Source organism: Chionomys nivalis, chromosome 21 (assembly GCF_950005125.1).
Source record: "Chionomys nivalis chromosome 21, mChiNiv1.1, whole genome shotgun sequence".
NCBI lineage: Eukaryota > Metazoa > Chordata > Mammalia > Rodentia > Cricetidae > Chionomys > Chionomys nivalis.
Window position 1 is genome coordinate 31,055,510 of NC_080106.1, and position 27,703 is coordinate 31,083,212.

The following is a 27,703-nucleotide window of genomic DNA, read 5'->3' on the forward strand; positions in this document are numbered from 1 at the left end:
GGGGGCGGGGCCCAGAGGACTACCGCAAACTGCGCCCGCCGGCTACGCGGTAAGTGCTGCGGGCGGCCTTCTTGGCGCGTTCAGCCGCCCTAGTGCCCCGGTGCGGTTCCGCTCGTCAGCCCTGCACAACGTCAGAGCTCCAGGGTCCCTCTTGAGAGCGAGCCGAGCGGCACGTCCGCTGCAGAAGACCGGAGAGGCGGTGGGACGGGCTGTGGCCAGCGGGGACAGGGCTGGGGCTGGACTCCCGGGCGCCTCCCCTCCGTAGGCTTCGGGGAGCGGATCCCGAGGCTCCGGCCCCGCCCCTCCGTACCTACAGGCTCGGGCCGGCCGGGCCACGGGTTCCCGGTAGGGGGCGGCCTCTCACCGTGCCTCTGGTTCCTCCGCAGCCACCGCCCGGGCCGCGGCTCCTCCCCCGACCCCGCCTCCCCGGCCTCGCGCCGCCCGCCTGTCCGCCGGTCTCTGCAAGACCGTCGGTCTGTCCGCTCGCTCGTCCGTCCGCTGCCCGGGTCCCGCTAGCCCGAGTGCGCGAGTCGATTCGTCGGTTCCGGCCACCACAAACCCGTCTCCCGCCCCGAAGCGGTCCGCCTCTGCTACGCGAGGCCGGGGATTGGCAGGGCGCGTAGGCCGCGGCGCGGCGGATGGAGCCGGAATAAAGAGGCAGCCGAGAAAGCAGCTGGTCTCTGCTCGCCCCGCGCCTGACCGCGCAGGCGGCCTGGAGCAGGTGAGCGCCAGGGCACCCGGGGCTGCATCGGGTATCACTCCAGTGCCCACCGCACCTCGGGAGAGCCCCCCGCCCTGAGCTCTCGGACGGCCCAGACCAGGCCTGGAAGCACAGAAGCTTCCCGGGCACGGTTTGAGGCTCTGGGGCCTTCTTCGGCCCGAGCCACCCTTTCTCGGGACGCAGTGGCTGGGCCATCCGGAGCAAGAGCTGACAGGAGGTAGCCCAGCTGGGCCTGATTGGAGGTGACCAGCTTTCATTCAGTTACCCAGAGAGGAAGAAGGGCTGGGGTGGGGCGCAGGTGGGGGCTTCTCCTTGCTTTTCCAATCCCTCCCCTACTCTCTCCTGCCCTTTGCAGAGTGATCTGAGAGTGTTGCTGGCTTCACCTTTCTGGAGAAGGGTCGGGGTAGGCAGTGGGGTTGCTCCTGAAGGTGGAGAGTGGGGTGGCCGCTGGAATTGACAGACATTCATACCAGGAAAAATAACAACACAGTTGGATTGATACAGCTAGACTGGACAGCGTTCAGAGCCATCACCCCTCCTCTCTACCTTAGGAACGCTGTGGCGGCTTGTTCATACTCCTTGGTACACACTCCTTGGAATAAAGGCGCAGCAGCATCTTTATTCCCTGCTTTCCCAGAAGATGCTGAGGATGACAACTTTCAGCTTGATTCTTAGGTTTCTTTAGCGGAACAGTTAGAAGCTGGGCTGGCTTGTGAGGTCATTCTCTACCTTTCTTCCTTTTTCTCAGAGAATACTTAACACACTTTTAAATTTAAGCGGCAGATGAGCCGAGAACCTGGAAAGGGGTTGCCTTTGGTTCCAAAAGTTCCTCCCTCTCTGGGATTGCCTTGGGCTTCCTCAGAGAGGAGAAGCAGAGATTTGGGGTTGGGTGGGCTTTATCTTGCATTGATTATTGTGAATGTTTTGACCTGAAAGAAAAGCACCCTGTGGCATGCTTTATCCTGTCTAACTCCGGCATCCTCTGGGAGATGGTTAGAGTACAGAAGTTCAGCTTGGGTGGGTCTATGAACCTGTCATTTAACCCTCCCTGCAAGGCCATTCATCCTGTTGTAACTAGAGATGCATGTGCCCTGGGAAAGGCCTGGGGTGCAGGTGAGGAAGAGCGTGGACCAGTCCCATGAAGAAGAGGGTTTTGAGACGGTCCTTAATACCCTTGTGTTAATATTGGCTTCCAGAGTCCATTTGCCTTAGGACTGGTGCCTTGTGGGTGTGGTTTCCTTCTGCCAGCAGACTTCTCTGATCTTTTATAACAGCGGTGTCCTCGTGTTAATGTGAGAGGGGCTGGCAGGCCTTAGGGACAGATCACCCCAGACCCTGTGAGGCACCTGACTGAATAAAGGCCATATGGAAACTAGAGGGGATTTGTGGGGGCTGAGATGCCCTGCCCAAGGATGGGGAGTTGAAGAAAATGGGCACAGGCATGGCTCCCTTCCCCTTTGCATGGAGGAGTGGAGCTGCCACCAGACTTCCTTGATAGCACGTGAGGTGAGCAGCTTTCCAGCCCGGAGCATCTCCTTCTCCTGAGGTAGTTTGTATCTGTGCTGTGAGTGTGGGCAGTATAGGAAAAGATAAGGGGAAGGCCACTTGTTCCTGCCTCAAGTTCACTGTGTCTCTCTTCCCTACAGAACCGATTACTGGGGAAAGCAGAGCCTTCTCGGCATTGCTGGGACCCTGTCCCGAAGAGCCCCCTGCCCTGTAAGCACTGCCTTGTAGGCTGTCTTCTTGGCTCATGACAAGGGCTATCTGACCGGCCCTCCTCTGTGCCTTGTGTGAGGTCCTTGTCCGACCCTGACATCCAGTAGCTTCTCTCAGGGTTGGGTTCACCTTGAGCGGGAAACTGAAGCCATTACTGTCCAAACCCAGTTTCATCTTCCCAAGCATGTCGGAAAGTTGGCAGCAGCCACCACAGACGCAGCCACAACAGCCACAGCCCCCACAGCCTCAGCACCATGCAGAGCCACCCCCAGCCTTGGCTGAACACACGCTGCCCCCGGGCACGGCTGAGAACCCGCTAGGCTGTGCTGTCTATGGCATACTGCTGCAACCTGACCCAGGCCTGCAGCCCCCACAGCATGCACCTCTGCAAGCAGGGGAGCCCGGCCCCAAATGTGGTGTGTGTGGCCATGACCTTGCACACCTCTCCAGCCCTCACGAGCACCAGTGCCTGGCAGGCCACGACCGCTCCTTCCAGTGCACACAGTGTCTGAAGATATTCCATCAGGCCACTGATCTGCTGGAACACCAGTGTGTGCAGGCCGAGCAGAAGCCTTTTGTCTGCGGTGTCTGCAAAATGGGCTTCTCACTGCTCACCTCACTGGCTCAGCACCACAGCTCCCACACTGGCATGGTGAAGTGCTCCATCTGTGATAAGACCTATAAGCCAGCGGAGGCTGCCGAACCGGCCACCACTACTGCCCCATCGCTGCCCTCGGCACCTCCACCCACTAATGTCGCCCCTGTGGAACAGCCTGAGAAGCCCTACAGCTGCCCTATCTGCCAGAAACCCTTTAAGCACCTGTCAGAGCTCTCCCGGCACGAGCGGATCCACACTGGAGAGAAGCCTTACAAGTGCACGCTGTGTGACAAGAGCTTCAGCCAGTCCTCCCACCTGGTGCACCACAAGCGCACGCACAGCTCCGAGCGGCCCTACAAGTGCGCGGTCTGCGAGAAGACCTTCAAGCATCGCTCCCACCTGGTGCGCCACATGTATGCGCACTCGGGAGAGCACCACCTGTTCCGCTGCAACGTGTGCGAGCTGCACTTCAAAGAGTCGTCTGAGTTGCTGCAGCACCCTTGCACCCCAAGCGGTGAGCGGCCCTTTCGCTGCGGCGAGTGCCAGAAGGCCTTCAAGAGGCCATCGGACCTGCGGCAGCACGAGCGTACTCACAGTGCCGAGAGGCCCTTCAAGTGTGACCTGTGCCCCATGGGCTTTAAGCAGCAGTATGCGCTGATGCGGCACCGGCGCACACACAAGACAGAGGAGCCCTTCAAGTGCGGCCTGTGTGAGAAGGGCTTTGGGCAGCCGAGTCACCTGCTCTACCACCAGCACGTGCACACCCTGGAGACTCTCTTCAAGTGCCCCGTGTGCCAGAAGGGCTTCGACCAGTCTGCTGAGCTGCTGCGGCACAAGTGCTTGCCGACCTCCACAGAGCGGCCCTTCAAGTGCCCGGTGTGCAACAAGGCCTACAAGCGGGCGTCTGCCCTGCAGAAGCACCAGCTGTCGCACTGCGCAGCCGCAGAGAAGCCTCTGCGCTGCACCCTGTGTGAGCGCCGCTTTTTCTCTTCCTCGGAGTTCGTGCAGCACCGCTGTGACCCGGCCCGGGAGAAACCGCTCAAATGCCCGGACTGTGAGAAGCGCTTCAAGTACGCTTCAGACCTGCAGCGTCACCGGCGGGTGCACACGGGTGAGAAGCCCTACAAGTGCCCTAACTGCGATAAAGCCTTCAAGCAGCGCGAGCATCTCAACAAGCACCAGGGCGTGCACGCCCGCGAGCAGCAGTTCAAGTGTGTGTGGTGTGGCGAACGCTTCCTGGATGTGGCGCTGCTCCAGGAGCACAGTGCCCAGCACAGCGCTGCCGCTGCGGCTGCAGAGGGCGCCTACCAGGTGGCGGCCTGCCTGCCCTGAGGCCTCGGGGCCACCACCTGCCCTGTCCAGTCTCGCCTGCTTGCAGCTGCATGGCAGCAAGCCTGTCAACCAGCTCCTCCTCAGGAGTGAGGACCAAAGGGTTCTGGGCAGGTGGAGGGTGTGCATGTTCAGTTCTCCTAGAACCAGACCAGCCATGGGAGGAGCCAAACTGCTGGGGCCAGACCAGATTCCATTAACCTCTACCCCACGACAGAACTTGCTTTCTGAGATCCTGCTGCCCCCCTCCCCCAATCTATAGGGAACTTGAATCCCACCTGTAGTCAGGTGCCTCTGCCCCTAGGTGTGAGGGATGTCAACCCTGCCTTCCCAAATCGTTCAGCCTAGTTAGAAGTCAGGTGACTCGGGAAGAAGGAAGTAGGGTTTCTCCCCAGATTGATTTTTTTTTAGGGGGGGTGGCCAGCTTTGTGACAGTTCTGGAGACTTAGAGTATGGACCATGAGCTACAGTCTCGGATTGCCCAGCTAGGATGAATGTGCCCGAACCCCAAGTTTCTGGTAGTTGAGATAAGTAGGATAGGAGTCTTTGGGCAGGGGGTGCTTGAAGCCTAGGGGCCAGGGTGGGGGAAGCAGAGACATCCCATGACACCCTCGGGTCAGCCAGTGCTATCCACAGGGAAAGGGACACAAGCCTGTGTGCCAAGGGCGGTCCTGAGTCTGTGGAAGCCCCTCCTGCCTGTGAGTGGTTCTGAGCGTCAGGGCAGAGAGTGTGCCCTTGCCAGAGCTGCAGCTGTAGAAGGGGGAGGCTGTTAGTCCCCTCACTCCAACCTCATTCCTGGGGTGGGGAGGAAGGAGGACCAAGCCCATGATTTCCTCAGCAGTCATAACCAGGCCCCTTCCCAAATTGTGTGAACCAAAGTGTCTGAGGCTCCAAGTCATGACTTCAGCTTGTCCCAGCCCTGCCAAATGGAGTTCTGGGCACCCAGGGTGGGGAATGGCTTCTCACCCCACAGAGCCCTTCTGACCCATGGATACCATGAGCCAGCAGTCTGGTCATGGGCTTGGGCACTGTTGCCAAAACAACCTGCTCTCTGTTGAGTCCTGGCGTCCCCTTAGGCCTTTGGCTACTCACAGCCTGCCTCCTATAGCAAACTTGGGGACACAAGGATAAAGGAGCCTATTGGGCAGCATTCTTAGCAGGTACATGGTCGGCCACCATCACTGGATGGCCAGAGCCAATTCAAGAACCTGGAGTATCTTTGTTGACAAAGTCATTCTAAACCCAGCCCTGCCCATGCCCTCCTCAGCCCCCCCCCCCATGAGTCTTGAAAGAAGACTCACTGGCACCCAAGCCAAGGGCCAGGCAGTAGGAAGACACCACCACACCTCTCATCTCCAAAAGTCCAGCTGGTCGCATGCACCTGCTCTGTCTGCCCAGGCCCTGGCCTGCGGCCGCAGAGACATACTAACACTCCTCTTGACCTGACTTGTCACAAAGCCTCAACAGACTGGAACTCAGGCTACAACAGTCCAGTCATACCTGCTCATTTCCCCTTTGATTTTGCATTCTAAAAGCAGTTTGTTATACTATTCATAACATTGTATAGCTTACTTTCATGTCATTTTGGATCATATATAAATATGAGAGTTTGGAATTTTTAAAAGAATGACTCCATTTTAGGCAGCCACTTTTGATGTTAATATCCAGTGAGTGTGACGTATGCTGTAGAAGTAAAGACATTGACCCGTGTGGCCCACAGCTCTTCCACTGTTCTTTCCGAAGGGAATGATGGGAGGTACAGAGGCTGAAAGCCGCACAAACCAGAGAGGCAGGTGGGGGCTAGGCTTCAATCCTGAGCTTTGAGGCTTCCAGCTGTGTGACCTTGGAATGGTCACTTAACCTCTTTGACATAGTTGCCTCATCTGGCCACCAAAAACCAAACTGGGAGGCTAACTTGCCTCTATTGTGAGAATTGCATGAAGTCATTGTTGAGACTGAGGGGAAGCTATGGACAAGCTGACAGGTACCAGGTGCAGTGTTCCACACCCCAGCTATGGTTTAACCATAGCCCTTGAGGAGGGAGCTAGACTGTGAGAAACCAGCAGCTCATGAAAAGTCGGAAGCTGGAGATGGCAAAAAGATGTATTCATGTTCTCCCTGGAACAGCAGTGGACTCACCAAGCCCGGCCAGCCCACTCTCACCGTTTGGTCTGCACCACAGTGATCCCTTAGTGGGCCGAGCCCAGTGCCTTTACCTCCGACCTTAAACACATTTCTCCTTGTGCTCCATCCTTGCCTACAGCAGTCTGTCTGCAACTCACATAGGCCAGAGTGGAACTGGAGAGAGGGAGAGATAGCCCTCAGCCTGGCATCTGAGAGCCAAGGGCACCCTGTCCTAGGTAAAAGGTAGAAAGGTAAAGGGCATGGAGCTACCCATACCACACGTGTTCTAAGAGTGACCCGTTCCTCGTGTCTGTGCCAGGCTCCAGGCCGCTTATTTTCTAGTTGTGTGACCCAGGTGACACTGCTTGGTGGGTAGGACAGGCCTGGCCATTCCTCTGTCCAGACCATTTGGAGGCTCGGGGACCGTTCAAGCCACACAGTGGTAAGTGCCCTGGAGTTCCACCTGCATACATGTGGAAGACAGGCAATGTGGCCAGGACATGCCTGGCAATCTGGCTCCAGGTCACTTTTCTGACCAGGACTGTCCCTGACACCCAGTCTGGCCAGGGGATCAAGGCTACAAAATGTTCCTCCTGCCCCAGCTGGTGCTCAGCTCCCTGACAAACCCAAACTACTGTTGTCTGCTTTCCCGTGCAGGCAGAGGGATAGGTCCTTAAAGGGCCTGCCCTCGTGGTACTGCCACAGAAGGTCACCTCCAACCTGCACCTCCTTCCTGGCCCATAACCCTGCTCTCCCTCCAGAGCTGACTGACGACGTCCCACCCTGGACTACTCGCTCTGTGACAGTCCAGAAGGCCCCCAGCCAGGCTCTGGTGATGAGGTCTGCATCCCACCCTCAAGCAAGCATTTCAGTCCCTAGAGGTCACAACCCCAGGATAAGCCTTGGCTGCTGTCAGTCTGCATTTCCAGAGGCTTCTGCTGCACTATCCTGTAAACAGCAGTCTGTGGGGACAGGATTGTGGGGTCTCCCCCTTCCCTATGTCCCCGCCCAACCCTGGCTCCGCATTCCTGCCTTTGTTACCTCCATGACCATAACTGAGCACCGCTGTTTGCCAGGCACAAGACAAGAACTTCAGACGAGAGTTTAAATGAGAAGTAGAGTGGGGTGGAGGAGAAGGTCCAGTTAGCGCAGTACCTGCTGCTCGAGAATGGGGACCTGAGTTTAAATACCCAACACCTACATGGTTGTATCCGTAGGCTGGGAGCACAGGTGGGGGAATGACAGGACATATGGGCATTCCTGGAGCTCCTACCAGTCAGTCTAGCCATTTTGGTGAATACTGGATTCAGTGAGAGACCCTGTTTCAAAAAATTAGGTGGGGAATGATTGAGGACACCCATGTTGACCTCTAGCCTCCACATGTATGTGCAGCCACAGGCAAACACAGTAAAAAACGGCCACTGCCATCCGGGAACAGTCCCACATCTTCACCACGCCCCATCTCAGCTTGAGCATTATTTCTGAGCCCGCTCCAGCCCCTGGGCTATGATGCATTTCCCCTATGCTGCTCTGTAATAAACACTACTGTTTCTTTATAGTAGGAATTTCATTGAGTTCAAATTTACTTGCATTGGTTCTGGAGACCCCAGATCCCATTCCTGAACCTCATAATGGAGGTAAAAGGAGCTGGCAACTAATACTATTGGCCAGATATGTGCATCCCCTGAAACAGCCAAGGTCCCTGTGCTGTGGTCTTCGGGAAGAATGAGAGAAGGGAGCATGTGAGGCTCTTTAAGGCTGGGCTGGAAGGAGTGGGGAAAGCATTTCTAGTGGAAGGGTGGCTTTGAACAAAGTTTCGGACACTTGATCCTAAGAGTAGGACAGAGCAGCGAGGAAGCGTGGTGGAGTCTGGAAACGCCAGGGAACTGATTGTGTTCAGGTCCAAAGGGCCTAGAGATGAGGTCATGCTGGCTGCACTATCCCCAAGGTTACAACTGCAGTAAAGATTTCCCATGGGATCTGTTTATAATGAGCCATGAACCCCTGAAGGTAAAGAGGTGGTCAAGGCAGTGAAGTAGTGACCACCACTAGTACTTCTGAGAGCATTCCTATGTCTGTTTCTCAGGCTAGTCCAAACTACTGGGCTGTCTGTCATGCCTCAGCCTCCGATCGTCTGGGACTATACACCACCAATCTTGGCTTCTTAGTTTTCTAACGGGACATCCCTTCTAAGCCCATCTTTAGTCCCCAGTTCCAGGAAGCACCCCTGCTTTCGTCCCCATTCTTGGCTTGTTTCTCAGAGCAGGAAAGAAGCAGAATGAAGTGGTCACAATTCCTCTGCTTTCAATTCCCAGCTTTGCTAGTCATGGGCTGTGTGGTCTTGGGCCAATCACCGCTTCCTCGAGCCCATTTATTTAGACTTCTGTGAATGAGTGTTTTGCCTGTGTGCATGTATGTGCACCACCTGTGTGCCTGGTGCCCCTTGGAGGTCAGAAGAGGGTTATATCCCCAGGAATTAGAGTTAAGATGGTTCTGAGCCTCCATTTGGGTGCTGAGACCTGAACCTGGGTTCTCTAGAACAGCAGCCAGCACTCAACCTCTGAGCCATCTCTTCAGCCCCAAGTCCATTTAATTAACCAGCTGGTAAATGGATTTAAAACTACTTACCTCATGGGGCCTGTGAAGCACTTAAAAACTTAATAAAAAGTATATGCTCAATTGTTTTTGCTTATGCTTTCTACTCCCTTTATTGTTAGGCACAGTTTCTATTTCTTGTATATATAAAGTTGGTATTAAACGTACAGTCAGTGGACAAGAGCCTTAATTACTGCCATGGGTTGTCCCTTGCGGAATCCTGGACTAGGGGTAGTGGTTTGGGGTTTAAAGTGGCTTGGCCTGCAAACCTGTTTTTCTCATTGGGCTCAAAGCACCAATTAAGCAGGGCCAACTGCTTGTCTGTGTCACCTGAGCGCTCCATAGAGCACTGGCCCAGGCAAAGGCCCCAGAGCTGGGCCACATTATGTGGTGAACTCTCTTAGTCATTCTGGGTCAAGGAAGCAGGCCCAGAAAAAAAATAAAAAAAAAATCCCGGTCACTCAGTTCCTTCTTGCTCCATCAGAGCTCCAAGTGTTCCTTCCAAATGACAGAAGAAATGGGCCTGCCGGAGATTCCCAGCAGGGATCTGAAGTTCTGAATTGGGTGACCATTGCTCTGACACCTCAGGAGCTCTGCCATTGGCTTCCCAATGCTGTTCACTGGATTTGCATGAAGGAAGCAAATCCTTCCCAGGTTCCTGCCCGGTTTGTCTGCACAACAGCAGATACTAGATGATAATGTATTCTGACCAGTGAGGCCATTTTCCTCTCAATTCCTTCCACCAGAGACATTAGCCTTGGCACGCAAGAGCTGTGCAACGGATTCAGGAAGGAAGGAGTGAGTGATGAATTCCTAACGCCTATGGACGCCAACTTTGCCGAGGATAAGAAGAAAACAAGGGGTCTATCCTTGGAATACACAACAGCGTGTGGACACGTGACTTGGCATGTGATTTCAGGTTTGTGGGTACCTGAGGCTCCAGGGGAACTCCAGAAACAGGAATCCCATACTGAGTTCTTGAGCTTAGTGGCTATTTGTCCCAGCTGGGACCTCTCCCTGCAGTCTGCCCTCTGGCAGGGTGAGACATGGAAGACCCAGGAGTATGTACGGATGTCAACTGCCTTAACATAGCACCAGGCTGTGAGACCCTCTTCCCTGAGGGTTCCCTGCACCTAGGTCATCATGTTCACGATTACAGGAGGGGCTCAGGACGAGGGTGTATGTTGAGGGACAGATGAGGGCCAGTCGCACTGCTGAAGAGGAAAGCAGATGGCCTTCTATTTAGGTGATAAATTCCTTAGTGCCTTGAAGAGTCCGGAATGCTCTCACCTCATCCAGGTTTATATTTGAAACTTGCTGCTTCATAGGGACTAGATGGCACAAGCCTAACCTGCCCACTTCCTTTCAGGGAAGCTCTGGGTACCAGGAAACCCATTCCAGAGAGGTGTCACGGATCCCTCTCAGCCCCTCCTTTCCACTCAGTGCTCAAACTCAGGTGGAGGTTGCAAATTCAGGATCTTGGTTAGGGGTTGCAGGTAAGGGAAAGAAGCACAAGGGAGAGCCAGATCCCAGCCTGCCCAAGTGCCTCAGCCCCAGCTAGACTTGAGCCTCAGGCCTGATATTCTACACAAGGCCACAAAACATCCATCATTAGCCCCTACACACTCTCTTCCCATTCCCTAGGTGTTGGCAAAGAGCAGACAAGGGTAATAATACACGATCAACTAACTGTTCTTGACCCAGAACACCCCCCACGCCACACATATATACATACACACAGAGGCCTAGGGCCTCTCTAAAGAAGCAATAGATTTATTTCTTGAACTGAACTCCTGGGGAGATGGATGGTGCCACCATATGCCCTCTGTCCTGCTAGGGGACCTGAGGTAGCACAGTCCAGCCATAGAGGGATCATCCTTCCCCACCTACAGATTAATGCCAGGGAGTCAGATAGTTGGCACGACTGTAGAGAGAAAGAGGAGTGAAATGGGAACTCCAGGGTGCTCTCAAGAATAAACAAGTTTTTCTTCCCACGCTCCACCACCACCCCAAAGCCCACCTCTCTGTCCTCAGGGATCTAAAAATAGTTTCCATCCCGGCTATGTGCCCAAGAGCCTTCAATAGCCCCCTATTTCCTTTTGTAACTTTTTGACTATTTTCTTCATCTCTAATCTACCTCGCACTATTTCCCAATGACTCGCCAACGTCAACTGCTTCATGGGTTTTCAGTCATATATGAACCTACTCTAGCATCACACAGTAACAACACCCAAAGTTTTCCTTCCTGTGAGCTGGGGAAGGCAGCTTTCGGGAACAGGAAAGGGCACTCCGGATGCTACAAGCTACAAGAGGTGAAGAGGAGTGTGTGCTATAGGGAGAGACAGAGTGCATGGTTGTGCCAGTGTTTGTGTGTGTGTGTGTGTGTGTGTGTGTGTGTAGGGGATGGGGTAGTATCACGGAGTCCGCACAGGGCATGGCTGGAGAGATGAGTTTCTCAGCACTTCCACTTAGTACCTAGCCTTTAACTAAAGGTGACCCTGCTGGGGACGCTATCACGCAGCAGGAAGCAGATGGCAGTTCCTTCCTTCTCCATCCTCCCAGGCCCCCTCCTTCCGGCCTCCACCGGGCCAATCCTGGTGAGAAATGCACCCCTAGCCCGGGCCCACTAAGCAGTAGGTTGATAGCTAGCTGAGCATCTTCAAGTCTCCCTTCCCAGGGGGCGTGGCAGGCTGCGGCCAGGGCGGGGCCATTCTCTACCTGTAGTGGGAGCCAAAGCGTCGGAATACGTTCCTGAGAAAGAACCGAGAAAAACCCTGCTGAACTCGGCTCCCAGAGCTTGGAGGTGCCAGGCACCCGCCGACAGGTGCCGGTTCGGTAGGAATTCAGTATCTGTCCTACAGTAACAATCCCCACTTCCCTGCTCGGGGATGGGGTCCCGCGTGGTGTCACTTACAGCGAGTCGAAAGGCATGGGCTTCTGTCCGTAGCGGTCCAGGCTGGGGTTCTGGTTGAGGCAGTACTGGGGCAGGCCACAGGAATGGAGACCTGTAAGCCCTCAGGGCGCGGACCCCAGCAGCCGCTTCCCTCCCAACCACCCGGGTCGGGTCTACGTGCATCTTTCCCTACCCGCCAGTTCTGGGTCACGTCAGGCTTCAAGTACCGCACCGCGTAGCCACTGAAACTCTCCACTGTGAAGAGAACCCACCTTGCGGACCCAGATCCGAACAAACCTGGCCCGCCCTCATTTAAGCTCCGCCCCGCTGGAGCCTTGCTTGGCTCTCAGGCCCAGCCCCAGTGGCTTCCCTGACCTGGAGTCGTCCCAACCCCAATCTGGTCCCTGTGCTTGCATTGCTGGTCCTTGGGCCCATGGCCCTTATTCCTTCATTCCTTGCTTTAGAATGTCATCAACCTGCGGGAGATCTCCCCCCTCTCTAGGGCACCCTTTGTAATTGGTAGACTGACCCCTCTTGTTGATGCAAGGTAGCTTGAACTCCCCGGACCTAGACACGAATTTAGACCAGTCTTCTATGGCACGCGTGTAGCAGGGCCAGTCGACCCGGTTGATGCCTGGCGCGATGGGCACCATTTTTCCTTCGCGGTACTTATGACAGAGCTTCTGGCCGGTCCCTGTTAAGTCCTACGGAACGATGGATGATAATGGCAGATGCAAGGCAAGATCCTGGGGGCTTCCTCAGCTGACACTAGGCCCATTGGACTGGGGGAGAGGGGATACAATAAACCAGGGCCTGGATTGCATGGGGGTGAAGTCCTTGGTAGGCAGCTGGGCATATGCTCAAGAAGTAGAGCCCTGGACCAGAAGTGCCTAGGCATCAGTACAGACTGGTGCCACTGAGCCCATCCACGGCTGAGGACAAAGTACACTCACCAGGCATTGCAGGGGTTTGTTGGGGACTCCCAGGAGTGTGAAGTGGGCCTTGTTAAAGTCATCTGTTGAAAGATGATAAAGGTGTCCCTTTCAGGAGCTCTTATAGGCCCACCCTAGAGGCTTCAGCCACATTAGGCACCTTGCGAGAGAAAAATGTTTTGCCAGGTGTGGTGGCTTGTGACTTTACTCCCAGCTATCAGGAGGCAAAGGCAGACAGATCTCTGGGAGTTCAAGGTCAACCTGATCTACATCTCAAATTCTAGGCCAACTAAGATTACATAGTGAGATTCTGTCTCAAAGAAAAAAAGTTAGGGTTTTTTTTTTTGGGGGGGGGGTTCGAGACGGTTTCTCTGTAGCTTTGGAGCCTGTCTGGAACTAGCTCTTGTAGACCAGGCTGGTCTCGAACTCACAAACATCCGCCTGCCTCTACCTCCCGAGTGCTGGGAAACATGGATAAATGGCTTAGTTAAGTAGTTCATACACAAATATTAGAAATTCATTTGACTTCATGATCCCTAAACACATAAAAAGACACCCTGTTTCATTTACAAGATGAATGTACATTTAATTTACATTAATATTTCAATTTCCTCCACTTATTAGGCCAGACTGGGAACAATGCAAATGTTAGTATAGCTTTAAGAAATAGGCCCCTCAGGGGCTGGAGAGATGTCTCAGTGGTTAAGAGCACTGACTGCTCTTCTAGAGTACCAGGGTTCAATTCCCAGCACTCATATGGGAGCTTACAACTGTCTGTAACACCAGGATCCAGCACCCTCACACAAATATATACAGGCTAAAACACCAATAAAATAATTAAAAAAAAAAAAAAAGAAATAGGCCCCTCAGCATACATTTACTGGAGGCTGTGTGAATTGATTAGAGCCTACAGACAGCAGTCCAGGAAACATTAAAATAAAAAGAATTGCAAATATGCACACATCCTTTGACTCCACAAATGATGTCAAAAGAAGGGGACCCATTTTCATGTTTGTAACAGCAAAAGAACGTAAGCATTGGTCATTAAACCAAATAATCCCAATCATACCTGCGCTAGGGAACTGTGGAGAGTAATCTGAGTCAGGTGTGGTGGCACATACCTGCGCTAGGGAACTGTGGAGAGTAATCTGAGTCAGGTGTGGTGGCACATACCTGCGCTAGGGAACTGTGGAGAGTAATCTGAGTCAGGTGTGGTGGCACATACCTGCAGTTCTAGCACCTGAAGGATTGTGAGTCTGAGATCGGTGTGAGCTATCTTGTGAGACTTGGTCTCAAAAATCTAAGGGCTAGGGTATACCTCAATGGTAAAGAACTTGCCTAGCTTGTGTAGACCCTGTCTTCAATCCCCAGAAGGACAACAAAAAGTATTCATTTGTGTTCACGTACGTCTAGGATCTTTAAGTCTTGAGACTGTAATGGTCAGTCCTGTCCCTTTAAGAGACAAGCCCTGCCCATTCCCCCCCTCCACCACTGAAGCCAACAGATCTTCCTTCTTTCCTGCATCCCTAGTTCTCTTCTTTTCCATCTCTCTCCCAAAGAGGTAGCTGCTGCTGTGGCTCCTCTCCTCCTCCCCATTTCTCTTTCTCCCCTCCCCCCTTTTCCCCTTCATAAGCCACTAAATAAATAGCCAACCTCACTCTGTATGACATACCTATCAGTCTCGGTCCCTCACCTGCCACTCAGGGGCTCCCTGCTGCCCGCTGCAGCCGCTCGGGGACCTGCAACATTTTACTTTTACCATTACAGAGACTATTGGAGACCAGGAAGAGCTGACACTCAAGTCACCACTTTAACCAAATCGCCAGTGTACTTCTTTATTCATTAACCAAAAAAAGCAACACATATACAGAAGGACTTCCCATACCAGGAGACCATTACAGAAAACCACAGTTGATCAAAATGAGGACTTACAGTGTCTCGTTCCAAGTGATACATCTATAACACAACTCTTGCAAGGCTCAGGAATCATCGTGGAAGAGGGAGCAGAAAGAGCCAGAGGAGCAGGAATTTTGCTGTGAGATTGTGTCTCCTAGAAATGTCAGTGAAGCTACACCTGTGAAATCTCACTAACATGGCTGCACATATATAACCTGAACAAGGATGGCACCAATTGACACCTAACATGGAAGCAGGGAAGGTCACAAAGTTTCAAGCATAGACAAAGAACTACAGTATCTAAGGAGGGCGGAGAGTGGGAGAAATAGTCTTTCCCAGGGAAGAGCGCACCAATTGGCTCTCTGATACCAAATAGTCAGGCCTGAAAACACACATACATTATACAGACTGAGCATATTATATTTGGGAGTATGTACATATGTATGCATGTATGTATGTATGTGATGGCAAGTAAAGAAAAAGAGGCATGATTTTGAGGGAGAGCCCGGGTAAGTACATAGGAGGTTTTAGAGAGCGGAAAGTGAAGGGAGGACATGATGTAATCTTAATCTTAAATACAAAAAATTATAATAAAAAGCCAATAGTCCAAGGAAAAAATAGAAATGATGGAAAATCATTTTAGGCTAAGGCTAAAGGCTTACCTAATGCATAACCCTCAATTCAACCCCATTCCCATTTTAAACTATAAAATATATATTTGTAGACTCCAGGGGAGCTTTTAGGTGTGCTGGTTAAGGGCCATTGTGGAATTATTGTTAGCTTTCCTAGGTATGATAATGGTATCATGTCACAAAGGGGGCTGGAAACCAACTCTCTGGCAAAATTTGGCATGCACATGTGTGTGTGTGGATGTGAGAGAAAGAAGGAGAAAAGAGAGAGAAAGGAAGAGGAGGGAGAAGAAAGGAGGATATAGGAGAGAGAGCAGAGAGAGTGAGAGAGAGAGAAATGGAGAAAAGAAAGAAAGCAAGAGATAGCGTGTGAATACAAACTGCAACCGACTTCGGGCAGGCAGAGAGTAAGGAGCTCAGAACATTGCCCTTTCAATATTTTTGTTTGAATTTTTTTTTTTTTTTTTTTGGTTTTTCGAGACAGGGTTTCTCTGTAGCTTTGGAGCCTGTCCTGGAACTCCCTTTGTAGACCAAGCTGGCCTCGAACTCACAGAGATCCGCCTGCCTCTGCCTCCCAAGTGCTGGGATTAAAGGCGGGCGCCACCACCGCCTGGCCTTGTTTGAAAAATCTTATAAAGTCAGGGAACAAAAGACTGTGTTTCTGTATCGAGTGTAGTGGTGTGGACCGCCAATCCCTGCTGAAACGGAGGTTGAACAAGGACAGCTTGAGTTCAGGAGTTCAAGGTCAGCCAGGACAGCATAGCAAGTTACAGTCTCAAAGACTGGTGGCGCAGGGAAGATAGCTCAGTTAGTAAGGTGCTTGCCATATAAACATGAGGACCCAAGGTCTGGTCCCGGCACACTCATGAAAAGCTGAGTGTGCTGGGGGACACTTGTCATCCTAGTGTGCGGAGAGGACAGGAGGATCCCAGCATTTGCTGGATCAGCCTAGTTGATGGACCCCCGTCTCAAACCCACGGTGAACAGCAAACCAAGGAACGACACCTGAGGTTTTTCCTCTGAACTCCTCTATGTGCGCGCGCAGCTTAAGCCCTCCTCCTCCACATGACAGGCCAGTAAGAAGATCAGGTATGGGGCTACACATCTGAGACAGGAGGAACAGAGTTTAAGGCCAGCCTGGGCTACGTGTTGCGATGCAGTGCGGACGTTGCCTTCAAATTTCCAAGCCGAAGAAACCTTATTTTGTGAAAACCTAAAGGAAGTAAAAGAACACCGCCCCCCACAACAGCAGCAGCAGGGTTCTCTGCCCATCAGTCGTGCAGTAGCAGGTAACCTGCCCTTCACCCTTAGTTCAGGCTGCCTCACAAAGCCCCGGGAGTGGGGAGGCAGGCTCTCTACCGGTCCCCATTTTTCTGCTCGGGAAGTAGTGGGTGGATCTTGGAGGAACCTTCTGGAAGGGAGTAGAAAGATGGACTGGCCTCCATCATTTTTTCATCTGCCACTTGCCCCCAGCCGGTTCCTCCAAGATCTCCATCTTGCGAGCCACCCTTGCTCCAAAGGCAAACAGGAGACCCTTGAGCTGCTGGTGGCGACGTGGCCTGACCTTTGGAGCAGTAGGTGGAAGATTGGGAGTGCTCATCCGATAGGCAGCCCTTGACAGTGTCCATGTCCATGCGCCGCAGAGTGGGCAGGGCTGGGTGGTAGAGCTGGTGCTTCACACCGGCGAGTGGGTTGCGCACACGCTCCAGAGGGAGGAGGATGGCTGGGGAAGCATATACATGAGCAGAGCCGTCTTCCCAGGGCACCACGTCGATGATTTGGGCCATTGCTGGTGAGCAGAGGGTTTGAGTTAGACATCCTTACATATAGGCACACGTTCTTGGTCTACAGGTTGATTTAACTTTTTGTCAAGCATTTATTGCGAATCTTCTGTAGGCCCAGTGATTTTTCAGGAACTCCACTTGGGTGACAGGGATATACAAAAAACAGATGTGTGTGTGCGCGCACACACACACACACACACACACACTGCACCCAGGGCTATATGAGGGAAGTCAGCACAGTGTGTGTGTGGGGTGTCAGAGGCCTGAAGTTGGGGCACTCCAGGAACTTTATCCAGGAGATTTAAATATTGAACAGGAAAAGGCCACAGTAAAGCCTGTGGTATGTCTTGTGACACTAGGTAGCCAACTCTGGATTTGCCTTTGTTATATCTAGCATTTGCCCCAAATGGTACAGATAGATAACGAGACTGGTTTTTGGTTTTGTTTTGCTTTGCTTTTTTATTTTTTGAGACAGCGTTTCTCTGTAGCTTTGAAACCTGTCCTGGGACTTGCTCTGTAGACCAGGCTGGCCTCAAACTCACAGAGATCCACCTGCCTCTGCCTCCCAAGTGCTGGGATTAAAGGCGTGCACCACCACCACCCAGCCGAGACTGTTTTTAAAGGGGGAGAAATAGGACAGATCGGAATTAGAAAAAGATGGATGGTTACCTAGTGCCTCTTTTAAAAAGCAGATATGCCCTGGAGGCCCCCTTTTAGTTTTTTGCACCTTAGTAAGAATTTGTTGACTCTACTTCCTGACCCCCAAGTTAGAGTGAAAAATGGAGATGGGGGCTAGGTAGGAAGAACTTGACCATGGAGGACCAGGAAGGGGAATGGCGAGAAAGTATGGGAAGCTGTCTCAGAGACGCCAGCACACAAGGACAGACAGAATGGTAGAACAGAGAGAAAGAAAGAGAGCTCCCTGCTGCCATCGACCCACACCCACTACCTCGTCTGCAGGGCACGGGCCAGATGCACAGGCAGAAGAACCTTCTCTTCTGCTGCTCAGGGAGCAGAGGAAGGGAGGCCGGTGGGCCTTATAGGCAGCTGCAGGATAAGGAGACAATGCCCACCGCAGCCTGATTATGAGGGCGCAGCTCCCAGGTAACCCTGGTAACAGGCTGCCAGAGATCCCTTTCCCTGAAAGCTTGGGGGTCTCCATGGCTGCTACTCAAGCCAAGCATCTTGGGATGCCAGAACCGGGGCTCTATGAAGGTGACCTGGCCACACAAGGGCAAGCAAGCATAGCTGCTGGGCCCACTCAAGGCTATGCTACTGTGCTCGCTCGTTCAACTTGACACAGCTATTGTCAACTGAGAGGAGGGAACCCTAACTGAGAGAATGTCTTCATAAGATTGGACTGTAGGCCAGCCTATAGAGCATTTTCTTTTTTTTTTTTTTTTTTTTTTTTTGGTTTTTTCGAGACAGGGTTTCTCTGTGGTTTTGGAGCCTGTCCTGGAACTAGCTCTGTAGTCCAGGCTGGTCTCGAACTCACAGAGATCCGCCTGCCTCTGCCTCCCTAGAGCATTTTCTTAATTAGTGGTTGATGGGGGAGGGCCCAGCCCATGGTGGGTGGTGCTGTCCCTGGGCTGGTGGTCCTGGGTTCTATAAGGAAGGGGGCTGAGCAAGCCATAAAAGGGCAGGCCAGTAAGTAGAACCCCTCCATGGCCTCTGCATCAGCTTCTGCCTCCAGGTTCCTGCCCTGTTTGCGTTCCTATCTTGGCTTCCTTCAATGATGAACAGGGATTTGGAAATATAAGCCAAGTAAACACTTTACAAGTTGCTGTGGTCTTGGTGTTTCATCACAGTAATCGTAGCCCTAACGAGGACAGCGACACTGTCTAGTTACTATTGCCTCTCTCTGGGAAGGGGATGCCAAGCTGCCTTTGGTCTTTGGGGGGTGGAGATTAGCTAGCCTCCAGGGTCAGGGCAGGGATCAGGAAGAGTGGTGGCCTCAGCAGGCTAGGGATTAGCAGGTGATACTTCACCCCACCCCCATCCCACTCCACCTCACTACCTGGGGAGCTGCAGCCTCCTTCCCCCCATGAAAGCCAGGCTGTGGGTATCCTAGCCCACAGCTTGATGCTCTGGGTTTAGAACAAGACATCCCGAGGTTTGCGATCCTGGGGCTGCCTATTCTTTTGTGTATATTAGCATATGATCTGCATACACTTACAGGCGCGCTAAACCTGCCATTCAGTATCTCCCTGGCTGTCCTGGAACTCGCTCTGTAGACCAGGCTGGCCTTAAAATCAGAGATTCGCCTACCGCTGCCTCTGGGATTAAAGGCACGCACCACCGATGCCCTGAAAAGTCCAACTCTTTTAATGTTAGAAAATAGCTGGGCATAGTGGCACCCACCTTTAATTCTTACTCTGGAGGCAGAGGCAAGCCTGTCTCTGTGAGTTCAGGAGCAGCCTGATCTACATAGTGAGTTCCAGGCCAACCAGGGCGACACAGAGTTATCCTGTTTCAAAAATAAATAAATAAATAAATAAATAAATAAATAAATAAATAAATAAATAAATAAATAAATAAAAAATACAGAAAGCATATAAATATATAATTTAGTATTTTATAAATTGAGACATATCCTCCACCCCCGACACCAGTAACTGCTACTCAGGTCCAGACACAGGATACTAACTTGTTGTGGTATATTAAAAAGTGGAATATGAACTAAGCATGCTGGCATACAGCTATAATCTCAGCACCCGAGAGGTTGAGTTCAAACCGAACCATGGCTACAGGGTGTGTGGCCCTGCTAAACAGCTGCCGTCTTGGGGAGTTCTGCTGTGCCAATTTGCAAGAGATTATCTCCGCTGGGCTTGTTGACAATTGACATCCTCAGGGGGTAGGGCAGGGAATCACAATTCTCACCTGTGGTACCCTGCTGCTCCCGACCACCTGTCACAGGCGACTCTGGCCTAACTGCTCCTGGCCTCAGAGGGGCTGGAGTATGTAGGTGAGGGAAGACCCTCCCAGGGCAGAGCAGCAAAGGTTGTAAGAAAGTCTTGGACATCGGTGGCAGATGCCTTATAGCCCACGAGGCACAGGCAGGCGGATCTCTGTGAGTTCGAGGTCAGCATGATCTACAGAGTGAGTTCCAGGACAGCTACAGAGAGAAACCCTGTCTCCAAACAAACAAAAACAAACAAACAAAAGTCTTCAACCCTGCTGAGAAGACTTTCTGGTGTAGACTCTTGGGGGAGAAGCACCCACACTCCAGAAATAACCTGTTGCCCACACTCTCTAAGGAAGTCTGATAAATGCTTTGGCTCCCCATAGTGAACTCTGGTGGAACTGTGGTGGGTTTGTCATTGGGACCGTGGGAGAGAAGATGGAGAAATTGCTTGTTTCCTCCAGGGAAGGAATTTTAGCAACATCCTGTCTCTGAAACACCCAAACAACAAGTTTACAGTACAATTGCTTCGTCTGGAAGAGCCTACCCTAGAAACGTTCTGAGAGAAGGGACCCAGTGACGTGAAGACTTACACGCAGAGCTTGGTGCCCATGGCCGGAGTCAGAAACAAGCATCACGCACGCTTCCCAGATTCCACCTCTTCTATTGCTTTGATCTTCTGTAGCAGCGGGGAACAGTACCTTTCTGTTCCTTGTAAATGACTTGGTTTAAGGGGTTGTGTTACAGTAACAGAGGCGACAGGACAATGGGCTTCAGAGGAAGTCCTAAACTAGTCTTATTCAGCAGGCTTATGGCTGACTCACAGGCACACAGGATCCTCAGGTTAAGTGACCCTAGAATCAACTCGGGTGCTACCACCTCACAGAGCCCCTCTCCCCTGGACCACTGCCCTTTGCACCCCCCCCTCCTGGATCTGTATTTCTTCTGTGAGTCCAGCCTCAGTTTCCCAGTTTGGTCAGTTATCAGACAGGCCTTGGAACCTGCGATGATCAAGACTGTTAATTCTGGGCTTTAACTGGGCCGATTAGGAATGCCCAGAGATCGGTAAAGCGAGACTTCTGGATGTGGCTGGGAGGGTGCTTCCAGGCAAGCCTGGCATGCCGGTCAGCAAACTGAGGTCACCCCTTTATGTGGTTGGAATTATCGGCTTGATTGGTGTCTGGGAGGGAGCAGAATAGAGGGAAGAGGAGAAACTGTCTCTGATTCTTCTTTCTTAGTTGGGTGTGGTTCTTCCTGCTGCTGCTGGCCTTGGAGCTCAGGCTCTGGGTCCTTTGGCCCCCTTGGATGCTGTGTCTTGAACTCGCTACCCTTCAGGGACTCTGAGGCTAGAGATGTCTAACTGGGACATAGCCTAGGCCTTCTGGTCCTGAGACTTTATACTGTCTTGGTTCTGTTTCTCTGGAAATATTGCTAAGTACAGATTTTGGCTAACGGTCTTGTCCTGGTTCTTGTGATAAAGCTCAGGCTATTAAAGACTCTGCTGCAGAGAGCCTGCTCAGGTCCAACGCTGGTGCTGGAGAGTAAGGACACACTCCTGTCCCCCTGGCTGAGTCAATGGGCTCCTGTCACCTTGAGGGGTCCCCCAGAACCACACAGACATCCATTCCTGGTTTTGCAGTCTCTCTCTGGCTTTGCCAGGGTGTGGGATGTCTGGCCCCGGCACTGGGGCAGGTGCCCTAGCAATTTATAGGGCCCTAAACCCTGTTGGAGACCCTTGGGGGTTGTTGCTGGCTCCCCTGGCATGAGCCCTGCCCCCCTTTCTGCACATGCTAATCCTTTGCACTCGGCCCATCAAGCACCAATTAATCCTGGCTGTGTCTGAGGGGCCAGCTTCAGGGACACTGAGACTGCAATACCTGCCAGCAACTGACATCTGAACAGGTAACTCAGAATGAAGTGGGGGCTCAGTAGGACTCCTTGGTGTGTGTGGGGGGGTCCCCATGCTCAGCTTCTAGCAGGGAATTGAGGAGATGAAGTAGACCTGTCGGGAGAGCTGTAGTGCTGCCTCCTGTGACTTAGACTTTGGTAGCTTCAGGGCAGCCTGAGAAATGAAGACTTAACGTCCCACTATGGTTTGGGGGAGCCTAGGAATCTGTGTTTTCTCTAGGTCCTCAGAAGATTCTCAGAATGCTGGCAGTTCGACAGAAGCCTGGGTGGCTAGCCCTAGGTCATCTTCCTGCCTCAGCCTCGCTCTTTAAAGTTGGAGGGCAGCAAGATGGGCCTCCAAATTCCCATCCAGAAAACTGGCCTAGGAGACCTCTTACCGAGTAATTTCCAGACAGTTCAGAAATGCAAGCCAGGATTGTTGCCCACTGGTCCTCCAGCAGAGGACAAAAGAAGGCAGTCAGGGTCCAAGCACAGATTTGAGAGTAAACCTTAAACAATTTTATTGTTCTGAAGATGGCTATCCCCCTTACAGGGAGTAGGGGAGGGCAAGATGGTCGGAAGAATGAGTGTTGTCAGAGGGGCGTGGTAGCCAGGTGTTGGGGAGGGCTTTCCTCAGGTCTGGTTCCCCGGCTGCTGATAGTTGGCTGGGGTCTGTGCTTTCTACCATCCCAAACATGTGACCTTGGGAGGAAGTCGCTGTGTCCACACCCTCGAACCAGAAGGGAACTAGAACCCAGGGGTTGTATCCAGCCCCCATCACTTTACCGTAGGCTGAGCTGACTCTGCAGCTTAAGCTCTGTCCCATAGAGGCCAGCTTTTCTTATATTAAATTATCCCATCTATCTTTGGCCTCTGGGCTTTTCTCTTTCTCTATTCCTGTATACGTCACGTTACTTCTTTCTCCGTGACTTGCTGTGTCGCTGGATGGCTGGCCCCTGATGTCCTCTCCTTGTTCTACCTTGCTTCTTTCATATTTCTCCTCCTTTTTATTCTCCCTGCCTGCCAGCCCCGCCTATCCTTTTTCCTGCCTTGCTATTGGCTGTTCAGCTCTTTATTAGCTCATCAGGTGTTTTGGACAGGAAAAGAATCTCAATGTCACAGAGTTAAACAAAAGCAACATGAAAGAATGCAACACATCTTTGCATCATTAAAACACATGTTTCACAGCCTAAACAAAAGTAACACAGCTTAAAATAATTTTCCACAACATCAATTTGTTAGTTTTTCGAGATAGGGTTTCTCTATGTAGTCTTGGCTGTCCTGGAACTCACTCTTAGACCAGGCTGGTCTCGAATTCACAGATTTGCCTCCTGAGTGCTGGGATTAAAGGCGTGCACCACCATGCCTAGCTTCTTTTAATGGATTTTATTCTCACACTCTGCTCACAAGGTAGGGACTATCAAGGTCACTTGGTTTTTGTTCAGACTGACCTTCAACTGCTGATCCTTCTGCCTTCCCGGCTCAAGTACTGGAGTCTAAGTACCACCATTCGTGACTGCAGTGCCCCCATTACAGACAGGCACACAGAGGCAAGAGGAGTCGAACTGATCTGCTCATGACAATGTTAGAGCATACACATCTTCTGTTCAAACAACTGTGCTTCTTCCTTTCCAGCGTTTCCACATCCCCGTTATCGGCGGCATTACTACTTAATGCAGGCCTCACCCATGATGAGCGTTCAGATTCTTTCTAATAGCTAGCCTCTGATAACATTGCAGAAATATTTTTAATTTTTGAGTGTTTTATTCGAACCATTATTCCTGCAGCTTGGAAATGGATAAGCAAAGTGTGCAAAATCCATACCATAGAATACTACTCCATAATAGAAATAAATGAATTAGTGACAGTAACACTTACACAGAAGAATCTCAGATGTGTGTTAAATGAAAGAAATCATGCTCAAAGGCCACATATGATATAGAAATTTTGGGATTTCTATATCCAGAATTCTATATTCTGGAATTCAGACTGCAGGGGCAAGAAGCAGATAAGCATTTCTGGGGCTGGGGTGGAAAGGGGGCTGCTCATAAATGCAGAAACTCTTTTGAAGATTTATTTTTAATGTGTACATGCACATATTTCATGTATGTGTGGATGCTCACAGAGGCCAGAAGAAAACATTGGCTCTCCTGTAACTGGGGTTACAGGTGTCTGTGAGCTGCCTGCTGTGTATGCTGGGAACTAAATGTGGGTCCTCTGGTGCTCTTAACCATGACATCATCTCTCCAGCCCTACTGCAGAAATATTTTTTTTTAAATATTTATTTATTATGTATACAATATTCTGTCGGCGTGTATGCCTGAAGGCCAGAAGAGGGCACCAGACCTCATTACAGATGGTTGTGAGCCACCATATGGTTGCTGGGAATTGAACTCAGGACCTTTGGAGGAGCAGGCAATGCTCTTAACCTCTGAGCCATCTCTCCAGCCCTGCAGAAATATTTTTAAAATTAAGCTCTGGTAAAGGGCATATGCGCCCCACAAAGTGGCCCTGGATGAGGAGCATTCGGCGCAGTTAAAAACTCTGCTGTAGGAAGTCTTACAGCCAGTGGTTACCCGCCCACTGGGGCGTGGCCTCTTATACTATATAAGCTGGTGTAGAGCATGCGTCCGCTCTCTTTCCGGTTGCGGGATTCGGTTTCTGTTCTCCGTTCAAGCAGAGGATTCTGATTTGTGAATTTACCCCTAAATAAATAACCATCGATTTCTCAATTCTGAGCTAGTGTGGGGTTTCTTTTAAGTGTCCCTTCCACATTTGGCACCCAACGTGGATTCGGACTTTACACCTACTGGGTGGACGCCAAGGCCCAGTCTCCCCACCTTGCCTGCTTGGCTTGCTTTTACCTAAGCAGTTTTTTGTCCATTGCAGGCACCAGGATGTTGGGCTGGGTCCAGAAGGTGCTGCCTCAGCCTCCAGAGACCCCTCAGAAGACTGAGGAGGAAGTAGAACCAGAGCCAGAACCAGAGCTGGAGCCTGAGGCAAAACCAGAACCTGAACCAGACCCTCAGCTGGAGCAGGAACCAGAGCCAGAACCTGAAACAGCCCCTGAAGAGGATGTGCCAGAGACCCCGACCCTGGTGAGGGGAGAGGGGACAAGGGCAGGCTGGTCTTGCTGCTCAGAGACTCACAGCCTGGGCCACCTGATCCCCATGGGCTGCTCAAGAAAGAAAGCGGGAGGGCTGGAGAGATGGCTCAGTGGTTAAGAGCATTGCCTGCTCTTCCAAAGGTCCTGAGTTCAATTCCCAGCAACCACATGGTGGCTCACAACCATCTGTAATGAGGTCTGGTGCCCTCTTCTGGCCTGCAGGTGTACTCACAGACAGAATATTGTATACATAATAAATAAATATTAAAAAAAAGCAGGAGCCAGCAGGACATGTGGTCCCTGGCTCAGTGCACATCTCAATGAGGCTACTCAGGCCCAGAGATTGGATAAGTTTGCTCACGACTGTTTCTGTGAAAGGTGAAACAGGCTGTGTGGGCCATGCCGTGTCCTGGAACTCACTCATGAACATATGTTGTCCTAGCACTTCCCCAGAGAGCTGGGAGCAGAGAGGAGGATCCCTGTATGCCCATGTCCCAGCTAACCTGGCTAACACATCAAAAAGGCCATGAAGAGACTCTGTCTCAAAGCAAGGTGGAAGACAAGGACTGACACATACATCATATACATATATGGTACATACATCATATACATATACACTTGCTATTTATAAAAACAAATGTCCTGTGGCTGTGTTTGTCAGTCTCTGGAGTTTAGAGCAGACTGAGACACTCTAGACTCTGGTTTGTTTATTACCAGTTCCTAAGGAGACCCAGAATTAGCTCCAGAATAGAATCACATCACTTCCTTCAGCTGGTATTTATTTTGTAGGAAGACTTTCTTAGTTTAGGAAGTAGAAAATTAATAGAGGTTTTTTTTTTTTTTTTTTTTTGGTTTTTCGAGACAGGGTTTCTCTGTGGCTTTGGAGCCTGTCCTGGAACTAGCTCTTGTAGACCAGGCTGGTCTCGAACTCACAGAGATCCACCTGCCTCTGCCTCCCAAGTGCTGGGATTAAAGGCATGCGCCACCACCGCCCGGCTTTAATAGAGGTTTTTTAAAACAGTATTTTTAAAGATTTGTTTTAAATATTATATATAACTGTGTGTGTGTGTGTGTGTGTCTGCTCTCATGAGTGCAGTGACCACATAGGCCAGAAGAGGGCATCAGATTCCTTGAGGATAGTAGTGACTGCCTAACAGGTGGGAAAATGAGTCCCCTGCAAGCAGCAAGTATTCTTGCTACTGAGCTATCTCTCTGGCCTCTTAAATAGTATTTTATTTTCCAAGCATTTTTTAACATTAGTGTTCCAAGGATAACAGCAATGGATGTGCTAAAGTAGTCAGGGGTGGGGAGGCTTTAATCCAACACAAGAACTACAGGTAACAAAAGCAGGAGAAATAGTTTCCCCCAGGGAAGAGCATCAATTGGATATCCAATACCAAATGGCCAGCCTTGAAAACATACATACAAGTAACATTTATAGACTGAGCAGGTTGTATTTATGTATTTAGAAATATATATGTATACACAGTATGTATATAACAACAATTAATGAATAAAGAGGCCATGGATTTGAAAAAGAGAAAGGAGGGGTTTATGGGAGAGTTTAAAGGGAGGAAAAAGAAGGGAGAAGTGTAGCTGGGCAGTGGTGGTGCACGCCTTTAATCCCAGCACTCGGGAGGCAGAGGCAGGCAGATCTCTGTGAGTTCGAGACCAGCCTGGTCTACAAGAGCTAGTTTCAGGACAGGCTCCAAAACCACAGAGAAACCCTGTCTCAAAAAACCAAAAAAAAAAAAAAAAAAAAAAAATTATCTTTAAAAATAAATATAAATAATTTAAAAAATAAAAGAGCTGAGCAGTGGTGGCACATTGCCATTAATCCCAGCACTTGGGAGGCAGAGTGAGGCAATTCTCTGAGTTCTAGGCCAGCCTGGTCTACACACAGAAACTTTGTCTCGAAAAACCAATAATTAACTAACAAACCAATCAACTCACTAACTAACTAATTTTAAACAAGGTTAGTGTTCCACTAAATACATCCACTTTGGGACCTGACACAGAGTTTCAAAAAAAAAATTTTTTTTTTCAAAACAGGGTTTCTCTGTGTAGCCCAGGCTGTCCTGGAACTAACTCTTATAGACCAGGCTGGCCTCAAGCTCACAGAGATCTGCCTGCCTCTGCCTCCTGAGTGCTGGGATTAAAGGTGTGTGCCACCACTGCCCAGCCAATTTTTAAAAATTTATTCCATTTATATGCAGAGTCAGAGGACAACTCTTGTGTGGGACGTGTCCTCAGAGCAGACAGCAAGCACCCTTACCCATAAAAGCATCTCAACCAGCCCTTAATTTTTAATTCTAACTGTTCAACCACCATGGACCAGTTAGCAGTTTGCACCGGCCATATACCGCATATTGAGGAATATTTTTCTAGTATGTTCCTTTAAGTATATCAAAAACTTGCCAGTTCGGCAGCTCATCCCTTCGGGGGCTTGATGACAATTAATTCAGCAACTTAATTAAGCAGATTTCATTTAGCTTCTAATTGATGTGAGATCCTGTGCTTAGAGCAAAAGGCATAAAGAATCAATCAGGCATTGTCCCTGGGAGTCTGTAGACAAGTGCCCATCAGCTCCT

At 51.0% G+C, this 27,703-nt stretch overlaps 3 protein-coding genes across 4 annotated transcripts in view; 2 read left to right on the forward strand and 1 right to left on the reverse strand.

Moving 5' to 3' along the window:
* On the forward strand, positions 1–9,134 carry Znf319 (zinc finger protein 319). 2 transcript variants are annotated; one of them, XM_057753970.1, is made up of 3 exons: positions 1–49; positions 387–721; positions 2,368–9,134. In XM_057753970.1, exon 3 carries the CDS (start codon positions 2,622–2,624, stop codon positions 4,365–4,367), a length of 1,746 nt encoding a protein of 581 aa, XP_057609953.1. In that variant the 5' UTR covers positions 1–49; positions 387–721; positions 2,368–2,621; the 3' UTR covers positions 4,368–9,134. The 2 variants fall into 2 exon arrangements, with proteins under 2 accessions (XP_057609953.1, XP_057609954.1); XM_057753971.1 differs by lacking the exon at positions 1–49 and having other exon boundaries at positions 53–721.
* A 1,842-nt stretch (positions 9,135–10,976) lies between these two features.
* Spmip8 (sperm microtubule inner protein 8) lies at positions 10,977–17,220 on the reverse strand. The gene is made up of 7 exons (XM_057754351.1): positions 16,998–17,220; positions 12,930–12,991; positions 12,506–12,680; positions 12,170–12,231; positions 11,998–12,062; positions 11,802–11,834; positions 10,977–11,007 (listed from the first exon to the last, which is right to left on the reverse strand). The coding sequence occupies exons 1-7, from the start codon at positions 17,218–17,220 to the stop codon at positions 10,977–10,979; spliced, it is 651 nt and encodes a 216-aa protein (XP_057610334.1).
* A 7,683-nt stretch (positions 17,221–24,903) lies between these two features.
* Positions 24,904–27,703, forward strand: part of Cngb1 (cyclic nucleotide gated channel subunit beta 1) — a 62,276-nt gene continuing 59,476 nt past the window's right edge. The window contains exon 1 of the mRNA XM_057754293.1: positions 24,904–25,104. Within this exon, the coding sequence (XP_057610276.1) occupies positions 24,904–25,104 (201 nt within the window). The remainder of the gene's footprint in view (positions 25,105–27,703) is intronic.

Coding starts and splice junctions, on each gene's coding strand:
- Spmip8 (XM_057754351.1), bottom strand. CDS start 17,220: ATGGCCCAAATCATCGACGTGGTGCCCTGGGAAGACGGCTCTGCTCAT. Junction 12,681..12,929: donor ACAAACCCCTGCAATGCCTG/GTGAGTGTACTT, acceptor ATCGTTCCGTAG/GACTTAACAGGGACCGGCCA. Junction 11,835..11,997: donor CCCATGCCTTTCGACTCGCT/GTAAGTGACACC, acceptor GTTCTTTCTCAG/GAACGTATTCCGACGCTTTG.
- Znf319 (XM_057753970.1), top strand. CDS start 2,622: ATGTCGGAAAGTTGGCAGCAGCCACCACAGACGCAGCCACAACAGCCA.